Consider the following 27032-nt stretch of genomic DNA (forward strand, 5'->3'; position numbering starts at 1 on the left):
TGTGCTATACAGTAGGACCTTGTTGTTTATCTGTTTTATATATAGTAGTGTGTATCTGCTAATCCCAAACTCCTAGTTTATCCCCCTCCCCGGACACTGTTGTTTAAAGGGCAATCATTTTCCTCATTAACAATGAAATTACTCTATGTTCCCAAGAAAGTTCCTTCCAGAAGAATACAGATAACTGGCTAATTAATGATCTGGTCTCCTCATCTCCCAAGTCCAGTCCTGCCATAGGTCATCCTGTCACATGATAATAATATCCTCAGGTACCACATGCAGAGGCCAAAAAATAAAAAATAAAAAGAAAGAAAGAATGGATAAATATTTGTGGTAGTCAAGTAAAAATTAGTGGCAACTGTCATTCCTCAGCCACCTGTTTCCTCCTGATAACAGTTAACTGATGTCATGGAAGGCAGACATGGTGCCTGAGCTTTGGAAGTTGTCCCATTTGTCACTAGGCATTTCTCTTCAGGTCAGAGAGTCTGGTTGGCCCCAGGGGCTTACTGGGGGACTGGAAAGAGGGAGGTTTCCTTCCATTGCGGGCTCCCCGGAATTAATTCCTTCATCAAGTACTCTTCGCACTCCTACGCTGCTCTGACTGCAGGGAAATCGCTCCTGGGCATCATAGAAGATCTGTGGTTTCTAGCCTCAGTGGGATGCTCGGTTGCTCCTTGGTAACATTTACCTCCTCTTTTTCCCCTTCCTGCCCTGATTTACCCATAACTCCTTGCGTCCTTGCATCCTTGCTTCCTCTACTGCATCCAGAGGAAGAGGGGTATGTTTTCTGTCCCAGGCTAACCTCTTATCTGAACTTACCTTCTCCCTTCCCTGGAGCATGTTTTCTTTTATTCTTCCTCCCATTGTGATCCAAGCTTCTCACTCTCCAGTAGTTTCTTACCAGCTTACGTGGAAGTTTACAAAAACAAATAAACCCAGATCTTTCCTTCTGCCCTCCCTCCTGCCTCTACCTTCACGGACATCCTTGCTTGGTCCTCTTAGTGGCAGCTGTCATTCCTCAGTCACCTGCACTCTGACTTCTGTCCCATCTTTGCTCAGTTCTCAGATGCCCTTTGGACCACCCAATCCAGCGGCCTTAGCTCAGTCCCCGCTCTGGGCATAACGACACTGCTGACCATGTTCTTTGCTTAGACGCTCTTGTCTTTGCTTCCATTTCTGGGACACTTCTGGGACCTTTGGGTTTTTTTTTGTTTGTTTGTTTTTTTCTTGATATCTTTTGGCCGCACCATGGGGCATGTGAGATCTTAGTTCCCCAACCAGGGATCGAACCCGTGCCCACTCCATTGGCAGTGCAGAGTCTTAACCACTGGGCCACCAGGGAAGTCCCTGCTCCTGGGTTTTGTTACTGGGTTTCTCTCCCTGTCTTACCAGCCTCAGCTCTGTGCTCTGCCATCCACACGCTCTACACTCCAGGTACACGGAATCTGTCCTGGTTTCCAGACACACCCCCGCTTTATGCCTTTCCTCTAGCTGTTCTCTGGGCTTGGAATGCCCTTCCTCTGAGCATCTTGGTCAGGGCCCAGCTGAGGAGCGAACCCAGACATGCACCCTCTCCCTGGGGCATGATTCAGCACAGCCCCCGCCCTCTTCAGAGGCAGACACTCTTCGCACATGGACCTCCTTGTCAGCTCCCTTCTCCTGATTGTGTGTGTGTGTGGGTGGGTGGGTGGGTGTGTGTCCCTAGCTAGAGTGAAGTGCCACAGGCCACGGCCATAACTCATCCATCTTTGCATCCCCAGCACAGTCCCTGGTACATCTGTGGTGCTCCTTAAGTGCTGGCTGAACAAGAGAGTGCTTTTATTGAGTATGATGGGGAGGCAGCTTAAGATGGAAGCCTTTTGTGTGCTGGGGCTCTTCCCAACACACGGGGAATGGAGCCACTTGCCCAGATCATTCGGGCACACACTTCTGTCTTGTGGAATGGTTCATATTATTTAGATGTAAGGGTGATATTTTGGCCTGAAGGATATGGACCTTTCATCCAATTTGTTGGCTTTTCACTGGTATCTTGGCCTCTGAGTTCCTCGCACACCTCTTTATTGAAGGAGATGCTAATGACAAGTGCTGAATTACTCCAAACCATCTTAGCCTCACAGCCCAACAAAATCTCAGTGAAAGATGGAAGGGCTCACTCTGTGACTTATTTCAAAAATGACTGTGAGGGCTTCCCTGGTGGCGCAGTGGTTGAGAGTCCGCCTGCCGATGCAGGGGACGCGGGAGGGTTCGTGCCCCGGTCCGGGAAGATCCCACGTGCCGCTGGGCCCGTGAGCCATGGCCGCTGAGCCTGTGCGTCCGGAGCCTGTGCTCCGCAACGGGAGAGGCCGCAGCAGTGAGAGGCCCGCGTGCCGCAAAAAAAAAAAAAAAAAGACTGTGATCTGAAAGATCTTCGAAATTATATCTATGAATTTGCATCTTTTTTGCTCTACTTTATAACAGGCAAAAACTCACAAATTATAGGTGCTCTTTGGGGCAAATGTATAATGGAAAAATAGTCTCGGCTCTGCCCAATACTCATCATTTTCCTGAGCTGAGGTTTTCCGTCAATGTCACAGGGTTTCAAATAATCACCAGGAATCAGAATAGTCATTGCTGGGATTTTAAAATACCCAGCCTCCCCAGATAATATCCATTTGGATTACTTAAAAAGACAGCTGGGGCAAAGGTAATTACTTCTACCCTCTTACAGGATCAGATATGGTTTTTCTGACTCTATAAGTGGAGCTGTCCAAGGTTGAGGAGGCAGTACGGTAACGTGAATTCCTTAGCTTCTCCATCCCTCTTCCTTCATCAGACCACCTTCCATAAACTTCCCATAAGCCTGTTGCTGCCTGAGAATCTTGGAGCGAGGAAGAGTTTGAGGAAGGGATGGGCTGGAATTGGTATTTTAGCTAAAGGTAGGTGCAGAAGTAGATTTTTAATGGCTTAATTTATTTTCTGCTATTTTATTTTCTATCATACATGACATCTATAGGTACTGTAGGTGCATTCCTGCATACTTTCCTGCATTCGTTAAGCCATCATCTGGCACGGTACAGACACTGTAGTTTAGTGAGTTACCATATGCTTTACTCAGGGATTTCAAGAAGTCGAATACACGCCACTTTATATTTGAGCTGCCCCCATTGCTGGCACTTGCATCGGAGCTATCTTTCCCCTTCCTGGAGGCCACTGGAACTCCACCCATTGGTCCCACCATCCTTCACCCTCAGCCTGCTGCCGCTACAGCCTTTTCCTGGTATTCAGGGACCTTCAGACTCTGAAGGTAGAACGGGCTCCTAAGGGTCACTCACCCAGTCGTCTACCTCCTCTTTGGCATCACTGCCAGATCCAGGTAGAACCGATGCTTGCACGGCTCCCATGAGGGGGAGCTTCCTCTCTCCCAAGGCAGCCCATTCCGTCTTTGGATGGTTTTGACTCTCGTTGGTTAACACACGAACCGCTGAGTGCATCCACAAGCCTGCTCTTGTTGGTGGGAAAACGGGATACAAAGATGAATAAGACGGCCCTCACCCTTGACAGAGAGCAGAGCCAGATATAAATAATTACACCAAAATATTAGAAGCCTGCTATATATAGCAGGCAGGGGAGGTGTGTCCAAAGGTGGGGGTATATGAGGAAGTGCAGCGTGTTTGGAGAAAATCGACGATGTTCATGTGGTAAAGGGTGCGTGGAGGTGGCAGCGGAGAGAAGAACTGGCAGGACGAGTGGTTTAGGCTTCATTCCGTGCGTCACAGGGCCAGATGCCACTCGGAGGCGGGGGGGTGCCAGGAACAGCTCTCTTGCGGGGGAAGGACAACTGGGTAGGGGGCAAGAGGAATTTCTGTAACCAAACTTAGGAGCTCCCATTTCCACAGATGACAGGAAAAAAAACAACCCACTCTTGACACTTGAAGTAATTCAGACTCTTTAAGGTTTGCACTTAGACCACGTGGACTCAACCTGTGGCCTTCTTCTCCTGGCATGATCTGAGTACTGGCTTGGATGGGGTACGGATCTGGCTCTGCTGACCTGTTGTTGTGGGGTATCAAGACCTGCTCAGCCATCATCCCTGGCTACCAGATCCCCATGGCCGCCGCGTCCATCTGTTCCCCAGCCACGGCCCTCTTTGGCCTGTCTCGGCCACAGCCTCTGCCTCACTACCCCCCTCCCCACATTACAGGTGTGCCACCCAGCAGTCATGCTGATCTCAAGTCCCAGCTACCATCAGTGTTCCTTGAGAGGGTCCCCAGGAACGTCAAATATGTCCCCCACGATTACTGGAGGGCGGTGGGAGGGAGCCACATTAGGCCCTGTCTGACCTGCTCGCCATGTTGGCACGGGGCCTCTGTGGGACCATTTCCTCCCAAAGTTCCTCGAGGTAAACTGTACCAGCCCCTCTGCTCTGGGCTTCCTAAGGGGGTTTCTTACTTGCCTCTGCCCCCGGGGGTTTGAACCTGAGTCAGGGCAAGACAGAGGACTTGCTTATATTCTCTTGCTTCTGATCCCTCTCTGGGCTTTTCCCTCAACCTCAGGAGGGGCTGTCTTCTTCCCCGAGGGCAGGAAACTGCCCCTGTGTTAATTTCATCTTTCCCCACTCCAGGGCTGACAGTTCAACATTCTATACCCTGAGTCCACTGAACCTCTGGTTCTTGATCATCAAAGGGACACTCCTGGCATTTAGAAAACCCTTTCTGCAGTCCTCAAAGCCTGGCTCTTTCAAGTGAAAGCCTTACCTTTCATAACTATTCTTTTGGAAATGAGCCTTCAGAAGAGCTTGTTTGAGAAGTCAAAAGCTGAACACAGTCTCCTGTATCCGCAGCTGCATCTGCTCTCCCCTGAGGTGATGGAGGTCTCAGCATCAGTGAGAAGAGGGCTTCAGGACAGACATCATCCCCAGAAATGAAAATGACATTGGATGATATATCAGAAATGTATTCTGCTATGTAGAACGTACTCAGTCTCCCTAATGGAGTTTTTTTTGTTGGTTCACATCCTTTTGGGGCCAGCTGGGGGAACTCCATGCTACCCTGAGCTGGTCAGGTCTGTACTGTTCTCTTAGAAAGGGCTCTCTTGGTGGTCAGGAACATTGGGTAAGAACGGGAGGCCTGACAGTCTCAGATACCAGTCTTGTCTGTAAGGAGTTCCAAGAAAGGAAACCCCATACGCTTTAGACTTGGAAGGCTGCTAGGAAACATGGCGAGGTGGGCTTTGGTGGGTTGGAGAGGAGGGAGGAGGGGGCTAAACTGCCTGATGTGTCAGTAACTCAGTGATGGGTTATGGCATGGGGCGAGTATTACCTTTTTAAGTCTTTGTAAGATCTGAGCTGTGAGCAAGCTGCTTCTTTCCGAAAGTTGTCACGAGGGGCCTGGTACACACAAGTGCTTGTCAGGTGTCAGTGTGTCTGCAGATCCCTGCAAGATCTTGTTCAGGTGCAGATTTGCGTTCAGTAGGTCTGGTGGGACCTAAGATTCCCATTTCTGATGAGCTCCCAGGGTGTTAGCTACTGTAGGTTCATAAAGCTCACTTAGAGTAGCATGAATCCAGACCAGGGATTCCCCCAGGGGTTACTCCCAGGTTTAACTGAGTCAGCATGTCCTGGGGTGACAGTTCTTCGACTGCCCTGTAGAGCAGCAACAAGCATTTACCGGTGTTTTTATTTCTGGGTGAATAGCCTCTGGTGAGCTAAGAAAGAGTTACTTTCCTGATTTGAGGAATCAGGAAAACCTCAAGTTCTAGTTGTTGGGTGTAGAAACAGGTCCAATATTTTGCTAACTCTAAGCAATTGATCATCCGATTGTTGCATAACAAATTATTGCTGCAGTTAGTGACTTAAAAGAGCCACTTTAGGGACTTCCCTGGCGGTCCAGTGGTTAAGACTCCATGCTTCCAATGCAGGGGGCACGGGTTCAATCCCTGGTCAGGGAACTAAGATCCTGCCTGCTGCACGGCATGGCCAAGAAAAAGAGCCACTTAATTTTGCTCATGATTTTGTGGAACAGGATTCCAGTAAGGGCTTGACTGGGTGGTCCTTGCTCAGGGTCTCTGAAACGGTTGTAGTCAGACACTGGCCCAACTGGGCTGGAGGTCCCTGATGGCGCACTTAAGTGGCGGGCAGTGGGTGCTGGCTGTTGACAGGGAGCTCAGTTGGGGTTGACACTGGTTCTAGCCTTGGAAGCCACGCGGCATCACTTATGCCACATTTTATTTGTTATAAGCACGTCACGAAGGCCAGCTCACATTCCAAGGGACAGGAATCGTGCCCATCTTCAATCCACCACAATTCCCACCTCCAAATTGAATAGTCAGGTGGCATTTTACTTGCTCTCGGAGCGCAGGCATAAGACTTACATGTGCCTTTTCATGGGCACAAGGACCCTTTCTTGTGGTCCATTGATCTACTCTGCTGATTCCTCACCAAGGGAGAGCCACGGTAGAAATCTGTTTGGGGCCCAGGTAGAGAAGGCCAGAGCGTTCGTCGTGGAAGAAAGGTGCTCAGGAATGGCGTCAGCAGCCACATTTGGCTTCTATCCTCTAATCGAGGTTCATTCTGAAAGTCAAAAATCACTTTATATGAAGCCGGAGATACCGAGGGCATGAATTAAACTTTACAGCCCTCTGCTCTGCTGGTCAGACTACATGTCAAAATTCTCCAGCAAAGATGGAGCTTAAATGAAGTAGACTGTAAGGTCCACATTACTCATCGTCATTCTAATATTGCCTACTACTGTTGAAAGTTTCCTTCATTAACATGTGCTTTGCTGCTGCTTAAAATAGTTCCATAACCAAACGCCGCAGTTCTGCAAAGCATGATGAGAAAGGTTCTTTGATCATGCTCATTACTGAATATTTTTAGCAGAGCAATAATTAGGATTTGGAGGAAGCTGGGTGCCTCATTATGTCAGCAGAGGGCTTGGCTTCTTTCAGGGACCTACCTCCCAACCAGCCAAAGCAAATCTCTCCCCAGCCCCAACTTTCAGTTACTCAGCCACAGAGACTTCACCCTGTGGCTTCAAAGAAACGGTGAGCTCATGTCACCAGTGTCTGAGTGACTTGCTAAAATCAGTTAGTGGCTAGAGAATCTCCTTAACATTTCAGCCGGCAGTGGTTGTGACTGAAATGCCTGCCTATTGAAAGACGGGATGTCCTCCTCACCAGGAAGCTCCCTGCCGCCCTCACCAAGGTGAGGGTGCTGTCTCAGGCCCCCTGGCTTGGGACCTCTCAGGGATCTTTGCCCACTAGAGCCCCGTGCACGGTTGGGTGCTATTTATCTCCATGCCTTTATATGTCGGCACCCTCTACCTTCTACTTAGTTTTCTATTTGAGTCCGCTTTCTTAGAAGGTGCTAAAAGAAGTTTCTGACCTCGGGGCCAACCCCAGCTCTGCCCTCTGAGCCACAGTATATTAGAAACTGGATGCTTTGCCTGTGACAGCGGGGCCGCCCTGCTGCTGATACTGTCAATGTGCAGACGGTGGCGAAGGAAAGCTCCAAAGGGACGCCCTGGTTGGGGCTAGAAGGCTGACAAATTCACCACTGTCCATAGATCCGAGAGAACTGGGTTTGGAAAGGCACTTAGACATCAGTGTTCATCTAGTCACTCATTCAACAAATATTCCTGGTGCCTGCTTGTCACCCAGTGCTGAGGATACAGACGAGAAGAAGGCAGGAGCGCTGCCTTCCCTCAGGCAGCTGATAGTCAGGTGGAAAAGGCAGTTATGGAACAAGCTGTCTGGGAATATTTGAAGGAAGAGAGCAGTGGACCATGGGCGAGAATTGTAAGCAGGAAGACCCAGTCTGGGGTTTGAGAGATTTCCTTGAGGAAGTGATGCTAAAAGTGAACCCCAGTGGATGGCCGGGAGTTAACCAGGTGGAGTGTATGTGGCAGAGTGAGGGGAGGGGGCAGCCCTTGGAGGACACTCAAGTCCAGGGCCGCTGGGCCAAGGCAGGGCCAGCCTGTCGCTCAGCTCCACAGAAAACAGTGAGAAGAGCGCCCGCTGCATCTGCGGAGCACAGTGCCCGCTGCATCTGCGGAGCACAGCGCCCGCTGCATCTGCGGAGCACAGGGGCCTTGGCTTAGGGAGTGAAGGGGGAACGCGGGTCTGAGATGAGACTGGAGAGAAGCACAGGGAAGAGAGAAGGCAAACTGCCTCAGAGTCAAGTTAAGGATTTGAATCCAAATACAAAGGACGGTAGAAAGCCAATGAAGGATGTTGAGCAGGTATCTGACTTATATTTTCAAAGACTGCTCTGCGGCTCTTGCTACGTGGAGAGTAGATTGAGGGGACAGAAAAGCGACATCCCTGGAGACTGGTTTTGAGGCTCTTGCTGTAATCTGAACAAGGTGGGGTTAGATTGGTTTAGATGGAGGATGGAGGAAAGTGGGTGAACCAGGGAGACATTTAGGAAGTAGATTGGTGAGTAGAAGGAAATTGATTGGACGTAAGGAGTGAGGGAGAGGGAAGCGGCACAGGTGAGGCCGAGGTCATCTTGTGCAGCCACCTCATTTCTCAGCTTCAGAGGCTGAGGTTAAGTAACTTGCCTTCTGAGGCTTGAGTGACTTGCCCAAGTGTACAAACGGAGGACCCAGCACCCTCGTCCCTAGGCTCTGTCCATCATGCTGTCTCATGCCTGATATCTCTGACTGAGTGACCATTATCATATTAGAAAGATCTCAATTGCCAACACATCATTTCAGTTGACAACAGAAGTGCAAGCATAAACCAGATTCTTTTCAAAATTTTAATTTTATATTGGAGTATAGTTGATTAACAATGTTGTTAGTTTCACGTGTACAGCAGAGTGATTCAGTTATGCATATACATGTATCTATTCTTTTTCAAGTTCTTTTCCCATTTAGGTTATTACAGAATATTGAGTAGAGTTCCCTGTGCTGTACAGTAGGTCCTTGCTGATTATTTTAAATATAGCAGTGTGTATATGTCAATCTCAGTCTCCCAATCTATCCCTACCCCTGGTAACCATAAGTTCATTCTCTAAGTCTGCGAGTCTATTTCTATTTTGTAAATAAGTTCATTTGTATCATTTGTTAAGATTCTGCAGATAAGCGATATGATATTTGTCTTTGTCTTACTTCACTTAGTATGATAATCTCCAGGTCCATCCATGTTGCTGCAAATGGCATTATTTCATTCTTTTTGATGGCGGAGTAATATCCCATTGTATATATGTACCACATCTCCTTTATCCATTCATCTGTCGATGGACATTTGGGTTGCTTCCATGTCTTGGTTCTTGTAAACAGTGCTGCAGTGAACACTGGGGTGCATGTATCCTTTTGAACCATGGTTTTCTCCAGATATATGCCCAGGAGTGGGATTGCTGAATCATATGGGAACTGTATTTTTAGTTTTTTAAGGAACCTCCATACTGTTCTCCGTAGTGGCTATACCAATTTATACTGCCACCAACAGTGTAGGAGGTTCCCTTTTCTCCACACCCTCTCCAGCATTTACTGTTTGTAGACTTTTTGTTGTTGTTGTTGTTAAAGAGGAGCGTGTTTTGTTTATTTATTTACTTTTGGCCATACTGCACTGCACGGCTTGCAGGAACTCAGGTCCCTGACCAGGGATTAAACCTGGGCCATGGCAGTGAAAGCCCAGACTCCTAACCACTTGGCCACCAGGGAACTCCCTGTTGGTAGACTTTTTGATGATGGCCATTCTGACTGGTGTGAGGCGATATCTCATTGTGGTTCTGATTTGCATTTCTCTAATAGTGATGTTGAGCGTCTTTTTCATATGTCTCTTGGCCACCTGTATATCTTCTTTGGAGAGATGTCTATTTACGTCTTCTGCCCATTTTCTGATTGAGTTGTTTTTTTGATATTGAGCCACATGAGCTGTTTGTAAATTTTGGAGACTAATCTCTTGTCAGTCACATTGTTAGCAAATATTTTCTCCTATTCTGTGGGTTGTCTTTTCGTTTTGTTTATGGTTTCCTTTGCTGTGCAAAAGCTTTTGAGTTTCATTAGGTCCCATTTATTTGTGTTTTATTTCCATTACTCTAGGAGATTGAAAAAGATACTGCTGCGATTTACGTCAAAGAGTGTTCTGCCTCTGTTTTCCTCTAAGAGTTTTATAGTATCCAGTCTTACATTTAGGTCTTTAATCCATTTTGAGTTTATTTTTGTGTATGGTGTTAAAGGATGTTCTAATTTCGTTTTTCTACATGTAGTTGTCCAATTTCCCCAGCACCATTTACTGAAGAGACTGTCTTTCCTCCATTGTATAGTCTTGCCTCCTTTGTCCTAGATTAATTGACCATAGGTGCATGGGTTTATTTCTGGGCTTTCTATCCTGTTCCATTGATCTATGTTTCTGTTTTTGTGCCAATACCATACTATTTTGATGACTGTAGCTGTGTAGTATAGTCTGAAGTCAGGGAGCCTGATTCCTCCAGCTCCATTTTTCTTTCTCAAGATTGCTTTGGCTATGCAAGGTCTTCTGTGTCTCCATACAAATTAAAATTTTTTTTTGTTCTAGTTCTGTGAAGAATGCCATTGGTAATTTGATAGGCATTGCATTGAATCTGTAGATTGCCTGGGGTAGTGTAGTCATTTTAACAATTTGATTCTTCCAATCCAAGAACATGGTGTATCTTTGCATCTGTTTGTGTCATCTTTGATTTCACCAGATTCTTGTCTTTCATAACATTTGTGACTTCCTTATGGCCCTGTATTGGTACACCCAAATACATCTTTGAGGACTTTAAGGAAGTTCTATGAAAAATTGGCATCCTCTGTGCTTGTTTGTTTTTACTCAGTCCCACAGAGTCTAGATGAAAGGGCCTTTGAGTGGTGAAACCATCATTCAGAGTAGATTGTTCTTAGAGAGACAAAATCATCTAGCAGCCCCTGGGCATGTCTTTCAATCAGAGACAACAAGAATAGTCCACCCTTTCTCTTATCCTTCACTGTAATGTGACGCAGAACTCCCAGGGGAAGAAGGGGAGTTGCTGTGATCTAATTCGTTGACTCGGTTGTTATTCTCCATTCACTTATTCATTTAATTTGCATTTATTGAGCACTTGCCATGTGCTGGACACCAGGGCACTGAGCTGGGTGCTGGGAATGCAAAGATGATCAAGGCACAACCTGTGCTTTCAAAATGTTCCGTTTCTACAAGGAGAAGGATATCTAAAATACTTTTGTTAATGGAAATCAAGTTTATATTCTAAGTGCTGTGGTTTCTGCCTGGTGATGTCAGGAAAGACTTCGCAGAGGCATAGCCTTGAACCCGGACCCTGTAGGAGGAGGAGCAACTCTGCAGACGCTGTGGGCAGGGAAGGGGGATCTGGGGCAGAAAAGAAGGGCGTGGCATGAGCAAATGTCGGGAGACAGGTGAGCGCCTGGTGCATCCAGGGAATAGGTCTAGGATGACGGACACACAGTGTTTATGGCAGGGAGGGAGTGTCCGGAACTGAGCCTGGCAGAGTCAGCTGGGGCCAGATGTGAAAGCCTCACTGACCCACCTAAGAGCTGCCACTTTGTCCTGGAAAGGAGGGCCATTCAAGAAGAGGGGTCACCCGGGGCCACCTTAGTTGTTTTTCTTTATTCTGTCTTTCCTATTGGAACAGGAATGTTTGTTCCAACGCAGAGAACGGAAGGCATCTCAACATCAGACATCATCACCAGGATTGTCCGTGACTATGATGTTTATGCCCGACGCAATCTCCAGAGAGGGTACACAGCCAAGGAACTGAATGTCAGCTTTATAAATGTAAGTGTGCCACCGCGTACCCTCTGAGGTCCAGCACGTCACACTGCTGCTAACACTGTCTATTAATCACTTACTCTACGCCACGTGGGATTCTTGATGTTTGACATTTGTCTCATCCAATCCATGTAACAGCCCAGTGATGTATTATTATCCCCGTTTTGTAGATGGAGAAACCAGTGTCCAAAGGGGTAACATGAGTTGACCGAGGCCCACAGGTAGCGAGTGAGCTTCACATTTTCTAAAGGAGCTGCCTCGCCTCCCTCTCTTCACCCCAACCTCCCCCTTTAGCGTTCTCAGACTTGGGTGAAGGATTTCCGGGAGATCTGCCCTCACAAAAGGCAAGAGTTGTCTTCTGCTCAAAGGGAAGGAAGGAGGGCCGAGGCAGTGAAAAGCTAAACCCAGAGGAAATGCTTTCTTGTTTTAACATTTTACAACTTTCATTTTATTAAGGCCTTACAGATGCTCATTAGAAACGTTAACAGCCGCTTTTTTTTTTTTTTATTGTGCAGAGAAATTACAGCTGCTTAAATAAAGCTCAAAGTCTCTGGCTTCCTTTTGTATTTCTGCCGTTTTGTTCCCACAGAGCTGCTGTTAGTTTAATAATAGAGCAACTGTTAAAACAATGTTTAAAACAAGCTGTTAAAAGGCAAAGAGGGCAGCCCAGTTGCTGGAGGTGATGCTCGTGAGTCTGGAAGACTGTATTGGTCTGGACTCCGAGGCGCTCGTGGAGTTGAGTAAAATAACTCTCCGTACATACGGAATTTCCACCCCCCGAAACAGATACTGTCCAAGAGCGATTTTTCTACAAAACCAGATGCTTATATGTATGTGCAGCCAGTTATCCAGCAGCTTACACAAATCGATCATCCGTGCCTCCGAATGAGGAAGGGTTCAGGAATCAGAAGTCAGTCATTATTAGTTGTCCTCACGAGGCAGGGAGTGTTGGGAGTCCAGGCTCTGTGGCTTCGTACAAACTGGGCAACAAAATGGAAAATGTCGGGTTCGAGTGGCACCAGATCAAGTGGCTGAAAAGAATTCCGTCCAAGTGGTTATTTGGTATCTTATAGAGCATAAAGCCCTGGTTATTTCAATAAATTAAACTGTCTGTTCTTTTCAATTGAATTCAGTAGCCCATCCAAGCGTGTGGAGGCATTTCCAAAAGTTATTGCTCACGCTCTTTCAGCGGCCTGTGGATAAGCCGCTTAGCTCAGGGAACCGTGTAGTCAGCGTGGATGAGCCCGTTGCTTTTCTGTGACAACAAACCTGGCTGCGGCTCAGGGAGAAAATCTAATGTGTTGGATGGGCATGTAGATGAATCAGAACCTCAGAGGCGGCAGGAACCTGTCGCCCAGCCCAAGTCCCTGAATTCAGAAGTGAGGAAAGCTGAGCTCAGAGAGGGATGTGGCTAAAGTCCTTCAAGCAAAGTAGAGGTGGAGGCAGCAGCGGCCTCCCAGCCTTTTGGCTCGTGGTCCAGTGCTCACTCTAGTGTTCCGTGCTGCTCCTGAGAGCTGCATATAGATAGTAACCATGTATTATGTATAGCTGGCTGGCAGCACAGGTAGCTCACACCCCAACCTGAGGCTGCAGTAAGGTTTGTAAAGTCTAGATCAGGGAATCCTGACCCAGTTTTGTAATATTGTACCTGGCTCAAAAAATTCTGAAATATGAAATAGACTTCAGTTCCATATAGTGAAGAAAAGTGATAAACCTTATTACCTCTCCAGGAGAAAATGTTTTATGATTGCATGGAGGAAAAGAGCCTTTGTTTCATCTTATTTTCATGGTTTTGATTCCATTCTCACCAGGTAACATGATTAAATGCCTCTGCGGCGTAATAGTGATCAAAGAGCCAACACACACTGAAGCTTCTACTAAATGCCAGGCTTTGTGCCAAGCACTTTACATGCATTATCTTACCTAATTGTTACAGCACCCCTATAGGGTAGGGACGATAATTATCCCTATTTTACAGATGAGAAAACTGAGGTTTAGAGATGACACGTGACTTGCCCAACGTATGTGCCTTCCAGGCACAGAGGTATAGCAATGCTGCATAAAGGCTATGAACAAAATCCCAGTCCAGAGAAGCTATCAGAACAAAATCTTCCTTCGTTACCAAGGAAACTGATGCAGTTCCATTAGCTTAATGGCAAATATCGTGACAGTGACAATTTTAGTATGACACGTGGGTTCTGAGGCCCAGCCAATATTTCAACCAATATTGGTTTTAACAATGTCCCAGTAAAATAGGGAGCTCAGGTAGCTTCTGAGTGGCCATTCTATGTACAATTCGTATTTCTGTCTAAGTCTCAGGAGAATTGAGGGGCTGTATTCACCCAGTATCTCTCCGTAATAAAGGGCAAATGTATACTTTTGGTTCTTCTCTTATATAAGTGAATTCAACTCCAATATTTACAAGAAAGAGAACATTAAAACCACTTGTACTTCACTGTACACATTCAAGTAGACTAACGAGAAGTGACTTTTCTTCCGAGACGGCCTTCCTGTCAATCCAGCCCTTGGGAAATAGCATCCTGACTCTTCAGGTTAAGAACACACATGAGTTGAAATAAAATATGACCCTTCTGTGAATGACTGATCTCTCCCATGCCCTCTTGGATAAATCCATTTCTTTCTCCTTTAATTTTGGACCAGGAGAAGAAGTACCGCTTCCAAAACCAGGTAGACAAGATGAAGGAAAAGGTCAAAAACGTGGAGGAAAAATCAAAGGAATTTGTAAACAGAGTGGAAGAAAAGAGTCATGATCTAATTCAAAAGTGGGAAGAGAAATCGAGGGAATTCATTGGCAACTTCCTAGAACTGTTTGGGCCTGATGGAGCATGGGTATGTAATTATTTCACTTGGCCCTGCAGTAATGGGTGTTTTCAGTTTATCCTCCTTTCCAAGGAACTACTCAAGGGTTCCCTTATCTCAGTCCAGTATGTGGCCTCCACTTGGAGCATGAGCCCGAATGACTTCAAGTCTACGTCACTTCCTTAGTTTCTGCATTTCCTCTCAGTATGGCATCCAGTAGTGCCCAAAGCCAGCTCTGGTCTCTATTTCTATTTCTTATCCAGAGTTTGAAGCCACTTGGTAGTCATTGAATGTCTGTTACCGCAGAGGTTGGTTCCGTAGCTCATCCCAGTCTCCCAGTTGGATGGTAAGGGTGAAGTGGGTCAGTGGCATCATGGAACTTGACCCACTTGTAAGTGGGTCAGTGGTATCATGGAACTGATGCCTCTTGGATCAACCAGAGGAGGAGGATGCAAAAGAAATGCAGCTGCCTTGATCGCCTTTGGTTGTCAGGAACTCCTCTTTCATTGGTTGGAAGAGAGAAAGAAGAGGTAGGACTGTCTCTGTACTTATCATGCCCTGATTTGCCCCCTTTTCTCCCCCATGGTATGTATGTGCTGGGATAGGCATAAAGGTGTTGAGGGACTGCGGCCATGATCTGAATCTTAAAACTAAGACAGAAAATGTAGACAGGGTCTCTTGCCTAAATTCTATATGGAATTCTGAGTGAAAATTATGGAAAGGGAAAAGAAAATTCTGGAAACCGCCTTCTACTCCCGTGGTATTTCTATTGTGCATGCACTTCCAGAGTAAATAACCAGTATTATCAGCAGAGTTAATGAGGGTTCTATGAAAAAGATAGTTTCTTAAAATTGAAGTATAGTTGATTTACAATGCCATGTTAATTACTGCCGTACAGCAAAGGGATTCAGTTGTACATATATATACATTTATTTTTAATATTCTTTTCCATTATGGTTTATCATAGGATACTGAATATAGTTCTCTGTGCTATACAACAGAACCTTGTTGTTTATGCATTCTATATATAAAAGCCTACATCTGCTAACCCCAACCTCCCACTGCATCCCTCCCCCAACACCCCCCGCCTTGGTAACCACCAGTCTGTTCTCTGTGTCTGTAATTCTGTTTCTGTTTCACAGATAGGTTCATTTGTGTCATATTTTAGATTCCACATATAAGTGATGTCATATGGTATTTGTCTTCCTGATTTACTTCACTTAGTATGATAATTTCTAGTTGCATCCATGTTGCTGCAAATGGCATTGTTTTGTTCTTTTTGTGGCTGCGTAGTATTCCACTGTATACATATACATCATCTTTATCCATTCATCTGTCAATGGACATTGATTTCCATGGCTTGGCTATTGCGAATAGTGCTGCTATGAACATTGGGGTGCATGTATCTTTTTGAACTAGAGGAGTTTTGTCTGGATATATGCCCAGGAGTGGGATTGCTGGGTCATATTTTTAGTTTTCTGAGGAACCTCCATACTGTTGTCCACAGTGGCTGCACCAACTTACATTCCCACCAACAGTGTAGGAGGGTTCCTTTTTCTCCATACCCTCTCCAGCATTTGTTATTTATAGACTTTAGTGATGGCCATTCTGACCGGTGTGAGGTGCTACCTCAATGTAGCTTTGATTTGCATTTCTCTGATAATTAGCGATGTTGAGCATCTTTTCATGTGCCTCTCGGTCATCTGTATATCTTTTTTGGAGAAATGTCTACTTCGGTCTTCTGCCCATTTATGGATTGGATTGTTTGTTTTTTGTTATTGAGTTGTATGAGCTGTTTGTATATTTTGGAAATTAAGCCCTTGTTGGTCACATTGTTTGCAAATATTTTCTCCCATTTTGTAGGTTGTCTTTTCATTTTGTTTACGGTTTCGTTTGCTGTGTAAAAGCTCACAAGTTTAATTAGGTCTCATTTGTTTTTGCTTTTATTTCTATTGCCTTGGCAGACTGACCTAAGAAAACATTGGTACAATTTATGTCAGAGAATGTTTTGCCTATGATCTCTTCTAAGAGTTTTATGGTGTCATGTCTTATGTTTAAGTCTTTAAGCCATTTTGAGTTTATTTTTGTGTATGGTGAGAGGGTGTGTTCTAATTTCATTGATTTACATGTGCTGTCCAACTTCCCAACACCACTGGCTGAAGAGACTGTCTTTTCTCCATTGTATATTCTTGCCTCCTTTGTCGAGGATCAATTGACTGTACGTGTGTGGGTTTATTTCTGGACTCTGTTGTGTTCCATTGATCCATAGGTCTTTTTTTGTGCCAGTACCACTCTGTTTTGATTACTGTAGCCTTTGTCGTATTGTCTGAAGTCTGGGAGGGTGATGCCTCCTGCTTGGTTCTTTTTCTTCAGGATTGCTTTGGACATTCTCGGTCTTTTATGGTTCCACATAAATTTTAGGATTGTTTTAGTTCTGTGAAAAATGTCATGGGTAAGTAAGTCGATGGGGATCACATTAAATCTGTGGATTGCTTTGGGTGGTATGGCCGTTTTAACAAGATTAATTTTTCCAATCCAAGGGCATGGGATATCTGGAAAGTGATCGTTTTAAAGCTAACTCACTTTCCTTTTACAACAAAAAGGAACGATTCCATTTGATTTTCCTGATTTTAAGTAGCCTAGATTTCCTATTATGACGTGAGAAGTCTCTAACAAAATTCACTTTGGCTTTATTTTATTGATGGGCTGTCACTGCTGAGTCTCTGCTCATTTGAGCTGGTTCATTATAGGATTATCTAAAACACTCCAATAGAAAAAAGAACAATGTTTGAGAAGTTACAAGAGATGCCTTGCTTAAAGCCTAGCAGTCTCTAAGTGATTACAGAGGCAGCTGTCATAGGCCAACCATGTCTTGTTGGTTGAGTCTGAGAGGGGTGGAGGGTTTGCAAGGGGCTGCTTGAGCCCTTGATGACTTCTAGAAGGAGCTTGTAAGAGTGGGGGAGCTAAGGGTTGGGTTCCTTTTCGTTTTCCCTGGGTTTCAGCTCAGTTCACTTTAATTCAGGGGACACTGATTAATGTGCTTGTATGTGCATGGTACTAGGGAAGGACATGAAGGTAAAGCGCAGACCCTGTTCTCTGGGATTCCGTGGCCTCTGTAACAAGTCTGGAATTTCTCATTAAAATAGTTAACAAACATTTTTCACAACTAATTTTCAGGCTCTGAGGAAACAACTAGTGGTTTTTAAAAAATGAAACCACGTAGGCATTCATTTGCTTGCAGGGATTCAGAAATGTGTCTCTGCTGAGAAGCGCTGGTATTGTACCTCAAGCGGGAGGATGTTTCCTCCACCTGCAGTGAGCAAAGGTGGGAAAGGATATCATTTACATAGCAACTTGACAGACTAGTCGTTTCGGGCTCCCAGTGAAGGTGGAATAGTAGCTGGAATTGTACTAGGAGGGGAATTTGGTGACAGTGAGCTGAGGTGATTTTTAAGAAATGAAACCCAGCTAAGATACTGGAGGCTTTTCTTTTTAAAACTTGCTATTAGTGTCAAAACTGTTATTCACATTAATTTACCGTATCAGCCAGCCTCAGATGTTACTTTTGTTCTGTTGACATTAAAAGTACAGGAATAGTTACAAGGATGTTAAATGCCAAGTTAAGTAATTTGCTTTCCATGAATATGCTATTATCATAATAATTCTTTATTTGTGGATTTGGGACTGGAACTCATTTCTTAAAATAGAGAATCTGTGTTAACCTGCCAATATAGTACTGATACAAATAACCCAGACTTGGAAAGGTACAAAATACAAGACCTGGAAAGGTACAAAATACAAGGATTTAAGGTAAAAAATTTGGTACAACAGGTTCAGCATGTAGCTTACAGTGGGTACTCCATAAATGTTTCTAGATTGAACGAACAGATGTGTGTGTGATGAAGACCTATTCACAGAACTTCCTAGCACCTGCGAAGGATATGGTGAGGCCTAAATCCTCCATGTCTACATGGATCTATATATCGATGCTCTATATAGATATGTGCACTGCTAGATCAACACATACCCTTAGCCTTCTGTTGTTTATGGTGCTGGACAGGGCTTGCTTACAACTTAGCATTTGGTGGCTCGATTTCAGTAGGCAGACTTGGTTTGCTTGGCCCTTAACAATGCTTAAACCTTTCTCATAGGGAGGGCACAAACTCTCCAGTTGACTGTGTCTATAACATTCCCCACTCTTCCTTGCTGCCACCTTCTCTAACCTTACACCTTTATGCTGCCCACCTGGCCTCAGGGAATATTTGTGTTTGCACCTTGTGGTGTAGTGTCTTCAAGTCTCCCCCAAGTGACCTCATGTTTGGAATCAAGAACGAGGATATAAAACCCAAAACCTTACAGTCCATCTGTAAGAGGAGGGTGGTGGTGATGTTACTGTCTAGAAGTTATATAGCAGGTTCAACTCCTTTTTACATAGTCCTTTTATGTCTACCCATTTTAATCACATAAGAGGGTAGTATTATAGCAGTGTTATAAAGAAACAAAGGTCTAGAAAAATTATGAACCTTTCCAATGGTCTCATAGGAGTTTGGAGGTACCAGGATGGACCCTGGGGCCAAGCCTCTTTATCCAGGCCAGCACTGGATCCTTCATGATAGAAATGTCCATGGGATGCAGTCACTTTGCTTCACTCTCCTTTGGCTAGCGTGTGGCACTGTGGAGAAACTAGGGTCTATCCAAACCCTCCCTTTAAGGCTTTTGTGACAAAGCCAGTTGCCAAAAGGGCACATGAGGTCAGGTCATCTAGATTGAGGGCTTCCTTCCTAAGCAAGAAGAAATCATGGTGTTCATGGCTGTACTCATTATTAGAGTATAACACATTACCCCAAAACTTAGTGACTTAAAAACAAACATTATCTCACATAGTTTCTGAAGGTCAGGAAGCAACTTAGCCGGATGGTTATGACTTGGGGTCTTGTTATGAAGTTGGCAGTCAGGATGTCAGCTGGAGCTGCAGTCACTTGAGGCTGGAGGATCCTCTTCCACACTCTGATGTCACTGTCGACTGGATACCTCAGTTCTTCACTATGTGGGTCTTTCCACAAGGCTGCCCAAGTGTCTTCACGACATAGCAGCTGGCTTTCTCCAGAGGGAGTGAGAGTCTAAGGGAAAAAAAGCTATAGTCTTTTATGATCTAACATCAGAAGTGACAAAGCATCACTTTTACCATCTTCTATTGGTTACACAGACTAATCCTTGTATATTTGGGAAGGACACTACACAAGGATGTGAATACCAGCAGGTGGGGCCATTGCTTTTGGGAATTGGAAGCAAGCCATCTACTTTCAGCTGCTGTAATAGATTCTCAGTCCCCTTTTACTCAGTCTGATGGGTGGATTGTCAGAGACCAATATGTTAATTTTCAACCTTATCATCTACCACTCTATGTAGTTAACTGTTTGCTTGATTCTTGTTACTAGTTTTGACCCATACTCAGAAGAGAGCCTGTAACCCAACCAGAGATGCAAAGGGAAGCCTTCCCAGCGGAGACTTGGTATTACCTCTCTTTGGAGGATGTGTCTCTGACAGACAGACGGTCTCAAGGGAAGGGTTGTAAAGGAGCTAAATTTTGAAGCTTTGTTGCTATGTAGGAGGCAACCCTGTTCATGTCCAAGATATTGAGAGGCAAGAAGTCAGGACCAGGGGATGCCGACTTCCTAGTGAAACTTCATGTTTGCTCTGGAAATTCAAGCATTTCAAACAAAGATAGTGTTCTCTTTAAACATTAGTACCCCAGCCACATATGCTGTCCTTTAAAATATTACGTATCATTTTGAATGATCTGCCATTATATTCCTCCATTGACTCTGAAAATAGAATCATCTCCTGTTTGAAGGGAAAATGGCTCTATTCTGTTTTACCATGTGAACATAGACCCCCTTCCCTGGAGTAACAGGAGAGAATGACCTTAAGTCAGGTGCAAGTTTTCGGTTCTTCCCGGACCACGAACTCCCTCAGCCTCATCCAGTCAGCCTGGTGGATCTGTAATTTGCCATCTGATATGAGATTACTTAAAGAAAAAAAAACACCTGGATGGTGTGTTCTTTTTTCTTAGAAAAACCAGATTTACATGATATAAGGTCCAATGCTCATTTTTTCAAACAGCACTAAGAACACAATTCACCATTTTAACCGTTTTTAAGTGTACGGTTCAGTGGTATGAAATACATTTACACTGATTTCCAACCACCACCACCATCCATTTCCAGAACTTTGTTTTTATCATCCCATATTAAAAAACTATGTACCCATTAAACAGTAAATTCACATTTCCCCACTCCCCCCAACCAGTCCTTGGGGACCACCCCTTTACTTTCTATCTCTATCAATTTGACTATTCTAGGTACCTCATAAGTAGAATCATACAGTATTTGTTCTTTGTCGTACGGCTTCTTTCACTTACTATAAGGTCTTCAAGGTTCAACCGATATTATAACATGTATCAGAATTTCATTCCTTTTTAAAGATGAATAATCTCCCATTGTGAAAGACTTTATTTTTACGTAAAAGAGGCTTATTTACTTACGTTAAAGCATCGGGGCTTCCTTGGTGGTGCAGTGGTTAAGAATCTGCCTGCCCAGGCAGGGGACAAGGGTTCAAGCCCTGGTCCAGGAAGATCCCACGTGCAGTGGAACAAATAAGCCCGTGTGCCGCAACTACTGAGCCTGCACACCACAGCCACTGAGCCCGCGATCCACAACTACTGAAGCCCGCACGCCTAGGGCCAGTGCTCTGCAACGAGAGAAGCCACCACGATGAGAAGCCCGCGCACCGCAACAAAGAGTAGCCCTCGCTCACTGCAACTAAAAGCTCCTGCGCAGCAAAGACCCAACGCAGCCAAAAATAAATTAATTTAAAAAAACAAGCATCGGCCTGAAGGGCAGGTATATAATTTAACATACTTTTTAGGGGCCTGCTGGTTACTCTCCAGGGACGGAGGCTGGTGGGTACCATCTTTGTGTTCTCCCTCTGCCTCATTTCAACTTGCTTTGCTCATAACTTCCAGGAAGAAGCTTGTACCCTCCTTTGGCAGCCTGATTTTTCTGGCCGCCACCCACAAGATACCACTCGATCACCTGGACCTGGGGGCCAGTGGGGCTTATGCTCAGGAATCCCACAGGACTGTAACCAATGGAGAAGACTTCTCGTCCAGGTACCATGCACAGGACACGGCAAGAGGCAAGAGACCCAGGAGCCCAGTCTTTCTGTGAAAGTGGCCTATTTGCTTGTCCTGGAGCTATGGCCTGAGGGACAGATTTTAATGGTTTGGCACACATCTAGGGACCTACTGAAGTGTACTCCAAAAACAGAGGCCAGTAGATGCCATCTCTGCTCTCCTTCTGCCTCACACCAGGTCACCAATAGCTACCAGTAAGAGACAATAACTGAACTGAAGAATACACTAGAGGGATTCAACAGCAGACTAGCTGAAGCTCAGTGAACGTGAAGACAGGGCTGTGAAGCTCACCCCAATCAGAGCAGCAAAAAGAAAAAAGAACGGAAAACAGTAAAAATTGCTTAAGGAGCTTATGGGACAATATCAAGCCAACCAAAATTCATATTATAGCGGTCCCAGAAGGAGAAGCAAGAGAGAAAGGGGCAGAAAACTTACTTGAAGACATAATGGCTGAAAACTTCCCTAACCTTGGGAAGAAAACAGAGACCCAGATCCAGGAAGCAAAGGGAGTTCCAAATAAGATGAACTGAAAGACACATTATAATTAAATTGTCAGAAATTACAGACAAGGAGAGAATCTTAAAAGCAGCAAGAGAAAAACAACTTGTCATGTATATGTATAAGGGAACCCCCATAAAACTAGCAGCACATTTTCAGCAGAAACTTTACAGGCCAGAAGGAAGTGGCATGATATAGTCAAAGTGCTGAAAGAAAAAACCCACAACCAAGAATACTCTACTGGGTGCAGGCTGTCACTCAGAATTGAAGGAGACAAGAAAAGGCTAAAGGAGCTCATCACCACGAAACCAGCCTTAGGAGAAATGTTAGAGGGACGTCTTTAAGCTGAAAAGAAAGGGTGCTCCTTATTAATAGGAAAACATATGAAAGTATAAAGCTCACTGGTAAATATAAATATGTAGCAAAATTAAGAATAATGTTATAAAGGTGATGGATTAATCACTTATAAAGCTAGTGTGTGGTTAGGTTAAGACCTTCACACTAGCTTTATAAGTGAGTAAAAATAACTGTAACTACAATAATTAAGGGATACAAGAGATTAAAAGATGTAAAAGGTGACATCGAAGGTGTCAGACATCCGGCAGGGGTTAGGAGGGAGAGTAAAAAGGTAGAGCTTTAGAATGTGCTCAAACTTAAGTTTTTATCAACTTGAAACAGACTGTTACATACATTTTTTATGTGTAAGCCTCATGGTAACTACAAAGTAAAAACCTATAGTAGATACCAAAAGATAAAGGAATCTAAGCACACACTAAAGAAAGTCATCAAATCACAAAGGAAGAGAACAGAAAGGAACAGAGGAACTAGAAAACAGCCAGAAAACAATTAACAAAATGGCAATATTTACATACCTATCAATAATTACTTTAAATGAAAATGTTTAAATTTTCCAGTTAAAAGAGTGTCTGACACATCTACATGGTGCCTACAAGACACTCACTTCAGATGTAAGGACACAGACTTAAGGGAAGGGTTGGAAAAAAATATTCCATGCAAATGGAAACCAAAAGAAAGCTAGGGTAACTAAGACAAAATAGACTTTACAACAAAGACAGGAGCACCAAAATGTGTTAACAGACCTAAAAAAGGAAAGACAACAATACAGTAATAGTAGGGGGATTTAAAACACTACTTTCATCAATGGATAGAGCATCCAGTCAGTACAGAAATTCAGCTGTAAATGACATACCAGATGGAGTTGATACATACAGCACAGTCCATCCAAAAGCAATGGCATATATCAATACATTCTTCTCAAGTGCACATGAAATATTATCCAGGAGAGATCATATGTTAGGCCACAAAAGAAGTCTTAACACATTTAAAAAGACTGAAATCATATCAAGCACTTTTTTTTTTTTTTTTTTTTTTTGCAGTACGTGGGCCTCTCACTGCTGTGGCCTCTCCTGCCGCGGAGCACAGGCTCCAGACGCACAGGTCCAGCGGCCATGGCCCACGGGCCCAGCCGCTCCACGGCATGTGGGATCCTCCCGGACCGGGGCACGAACCCGCGTCCCCTGCATCGGCAGGCGGACTCCCAACCACTGCGCCACCAGGGAAGCCCTCAAGCACTTTTCTAACTACAATGGTATGAAGCCAGAAATCGATTACGAGAAGAAAACTGGAAAATTCACAAATATGTGGAAATTAAACAGCATGCTACTGAACAACCAATGAGTCAAAGAAGATATCAAAAGAGAAGTCAAAAAATACCTTGAGACAAATAAAAATGGAAATACAACACACCCAAATTTATGGGATGCAGCAAAAGCAGTTCTAAGAGGGAAGTGTCTATCAATAAATGCCAACATCAAGAAACAACAAAAAAATCCTCAAACAACGTAACTTTACATGCGAAGAACTAGGAAAAGAATAATACAGGAAGCCCAAAGGAAGGAAATAAAGACCAGAACAGAAATAAATGAAATACAGACTAAAAAGACAGTAGTTAAGATCAACAAAACTAAGAGCTGGTTCTTTGAAAACAAAATTGACAAACCTTAAGCTAGACTCATCAAGAAAAGAAAGAGGACTCACAACAACAAAACTACAGCTCACAAAGGAGACATTACAACTGACACCACAGAAATACAAAGAATAAGAGACTACTATTAACAATTATACACCAACAAATTTGACAACCTAGACGAAATGGGTAAATTCCTAGAAACATACAGCCTACTGAGACTGAATTGTGAAGAAATGGAAAATCCAAACAGACAGATTACTAGTAAGGAGATTGAATTAGTCAACCAAAAACCTCCTTGGGATTAATATATACACACTACTATATATAAAATAGATAACCAACAAGGACCTACTGTATAGCACAGGAAACTACACAATATTTTATAATCACCTATAAGGGAAAAGAATCTGAAAAAGAATGTATATGTATGTATATAGATCTGAATCACTGTGCTGTACACCTGAAACTAACACAACATTGTAAATGAACTATACTTCAATTAAAAAAATTATATATATATAAATATATAAAGTTTCACATACTACTTCCTATGGTCTGAGCATTTGTGCCCCTCCCCCCCCAATTTCATACGTTGAGATCTTAACGCCCAATGAGATGGTATTGGCAGATGGGGCCTTTGGGAGGTGAGTAGGTCATGAGGGCAGAACCCTCATAAATGAAATTAATACCCATATAAAATAGACCCCAGAGAGCTCCCTTGCCTCCTGCCACCATGTAGGGACGCAAGAAGGCTATGAACAGCAAGAGGCTCCTCACTCGATCCTACTGGCAACTTGATCTTGGGCTTTTCAACCTCCACAACTGTGAGAAATAAATTTCTGTTATAAGCTAAAGAAAACAAAAAAACAAAAACCCACCCAACAAAAGTCCACAACCAGATGGCATTACTGGTGAATTCTCTCAAACATTTAAAGAATACTGATCATGTTCAAAGTCTCCCAGAAAGAAAAAAAAAAAAAGGAAGGAACACTACCAGGGCAATATCCCTGATGAATACAGATGCAAAAATCCTCAACAAAATATTAGCAAACCACATTCAACAATACATTAAAGGGATCATACACCATGATACGTGGGATTTATTCTAGAGCTGAAAGGATGGTTCAACATCCACAATTCAATGTGTTATACCAGTTTAACCAAATGAAGAATGAAAACCATGTGCTTACTCAATAGATACAGAAAAAGCATTTGACAAAATTCAACATCCATGTATGATTAAAAACTCTCAACAAAGGGTATAGAGGGGAATGTACCTCAACGACATAATAAAAGCCATATATGACAAGCCACGGTCAACATTATACTCAACGATGAAAAGCTGAAATCTTTTCCTCTAATATCAGGAACAAGTCAAGTATGCCCCCTCACCACTTCTATTTAACATAGTATTGGACGTCCTAGCCATAGCAATTAGGCAAAAAAAGAAACAAAAGGGCATCCAAATGGGAAAGGACAAACTGTCACTATTTGCTGATGACATATTATATATAAGAAACCCTAAAGACTCCACAAAAAAACTGTGAGAAATAATAAATTCAGAACTGTCAGAAAGAAATTAAGACAACAATCCCATTTACAATTGCATCAAAAAGAATAAAATACATAGGAATAAATTTTACCAAGCAGGTGAAAGATCTGTACACTGAAAACTATAAGATGTTGATGAAAGAAATTGAAGACACAAATAAATGGAAAGACATTCTGTGCTCATGGATTGGAAGAACATGGTTAAAATGTCCATACAACCCAAAGCAATCTGCAGAGTCAGTGCAATCCCTATCAAAATTCCAATGGCGTTTTTTACAGAAATACAACGAACAATCTTAAAATTCATATGGAACTACCTAAGATCCCAAATAGCTAAAGCAATCTTGAGAAAAAAGACCAAAGCTGGAGACATCGTGTGCCCTAATGTCACACTGTATTACAAAGTGATAGTAATCAAAACAGTGTGGGATTGGCATAAAAACAAACACATAGGGCTTCCCTGGTGGTGCAGTGGTTGAGAGTCTGCCTGCCGATGCGGGGGACACGGGTTTGTGCTCTGGTCCAGGAAGATCCCACATGCCGCGGAGCGGCTGGGCCCGTGAGCCATGGCCGCTGAGCCTGCACGTCTGGAGCCTGTGCTCCGCAACGGGAGAGGCCACAACAGTGAGAGGCCCGCGTACCGCAAAAAAAAAAACCCCCCAAAAACAAAAAAACCAGACACATATAGTAATGGAACAGAATAGGGAGCCCAGAAATAAACCTATGCATATATGGTCAATTTATGACAAAGGAGGCAAGAATATACAATGGGGAAAAGACAGTCTCTGCAATAATGCTGCTAGGAAAACTGGACACCAACATGCAAAGAGAACGAAACTGGACCACTCTTACACTATACACAAAAAGCTAACTCAAAATGGATTAAAGAATTTAGTGTAAGACGTGAACCCATAAAACTCCTACAAGAAAACATAGGTGGTAGGCTCCTTGACATTGGTCTTCGCAATGATTTGTTGGATTTGACACCAAAAGCAAAGGCATCAAAAGCAAGAAGAAACAAATGGGACTACACCAAAGTACAAAGCTTCTGTAGAGCAAAGGAAACAAAATGAAAAAGCAACCTACCAAATGGGAGAAAATATTTGCAAATCATATCTGATAAGGGGTTAATATCTACAAAATATATATATATATAAAACTTATACAACTCAACAAAAAAACCTATGATCCAGCAAAATGAGATAGAAGATACAGAGAACAGATTGGTGGTTGCCAAAGGCAGAGGGT

At 43.9% G+C, this 27032-nt stretch overlaps 1 protein-coding gene across 5 annotated transcripts in view; it reads left to right on the forward strand.

The window, feature by feature from the left end:
* Positions 1-27032, forward strand: part of PCYT1B (phosphate cytidylyltransferase 1B, choline) — a 167106-nt gene that overhangs the window by 113551 nt on the left and 26523 nt on the right. For 4 of the 5 annotated variants that reach the window (XM_067722378.1, XM_067722377.1, XM_067722381.1 and 1 more), the window contains 2 exons: positions 11594-11736; positions 14392-14580. In XM_067722378.1, the coding sequence (XP_067578479.1) occupies positions 11594-11736; positions 14392-14580 (332 nt within the window). The remainder of the gene's footprint in view (positions 1-11593; positions 11737-14391; positions 14581-27032) is intronic. The other variant, XM_067722380.1, reaches the window with a different exon arrangement.

The sequence above is a fragment of the Pseudorca crassidens genome, chromosome X, assembly GCF_039906515.1.
Source record: "Pseudorca crassidens isolate mPseCra1 chromosome X, mPseCra1.hap1, whole genome shotgun sequence".
Classification (NCBI taxonomy): Eukaryota; Metazoa; Chordata; class Mammalia; order Artiodactyla; family Delphinidae; genus Pseudorca; species Pseudorca crassidens.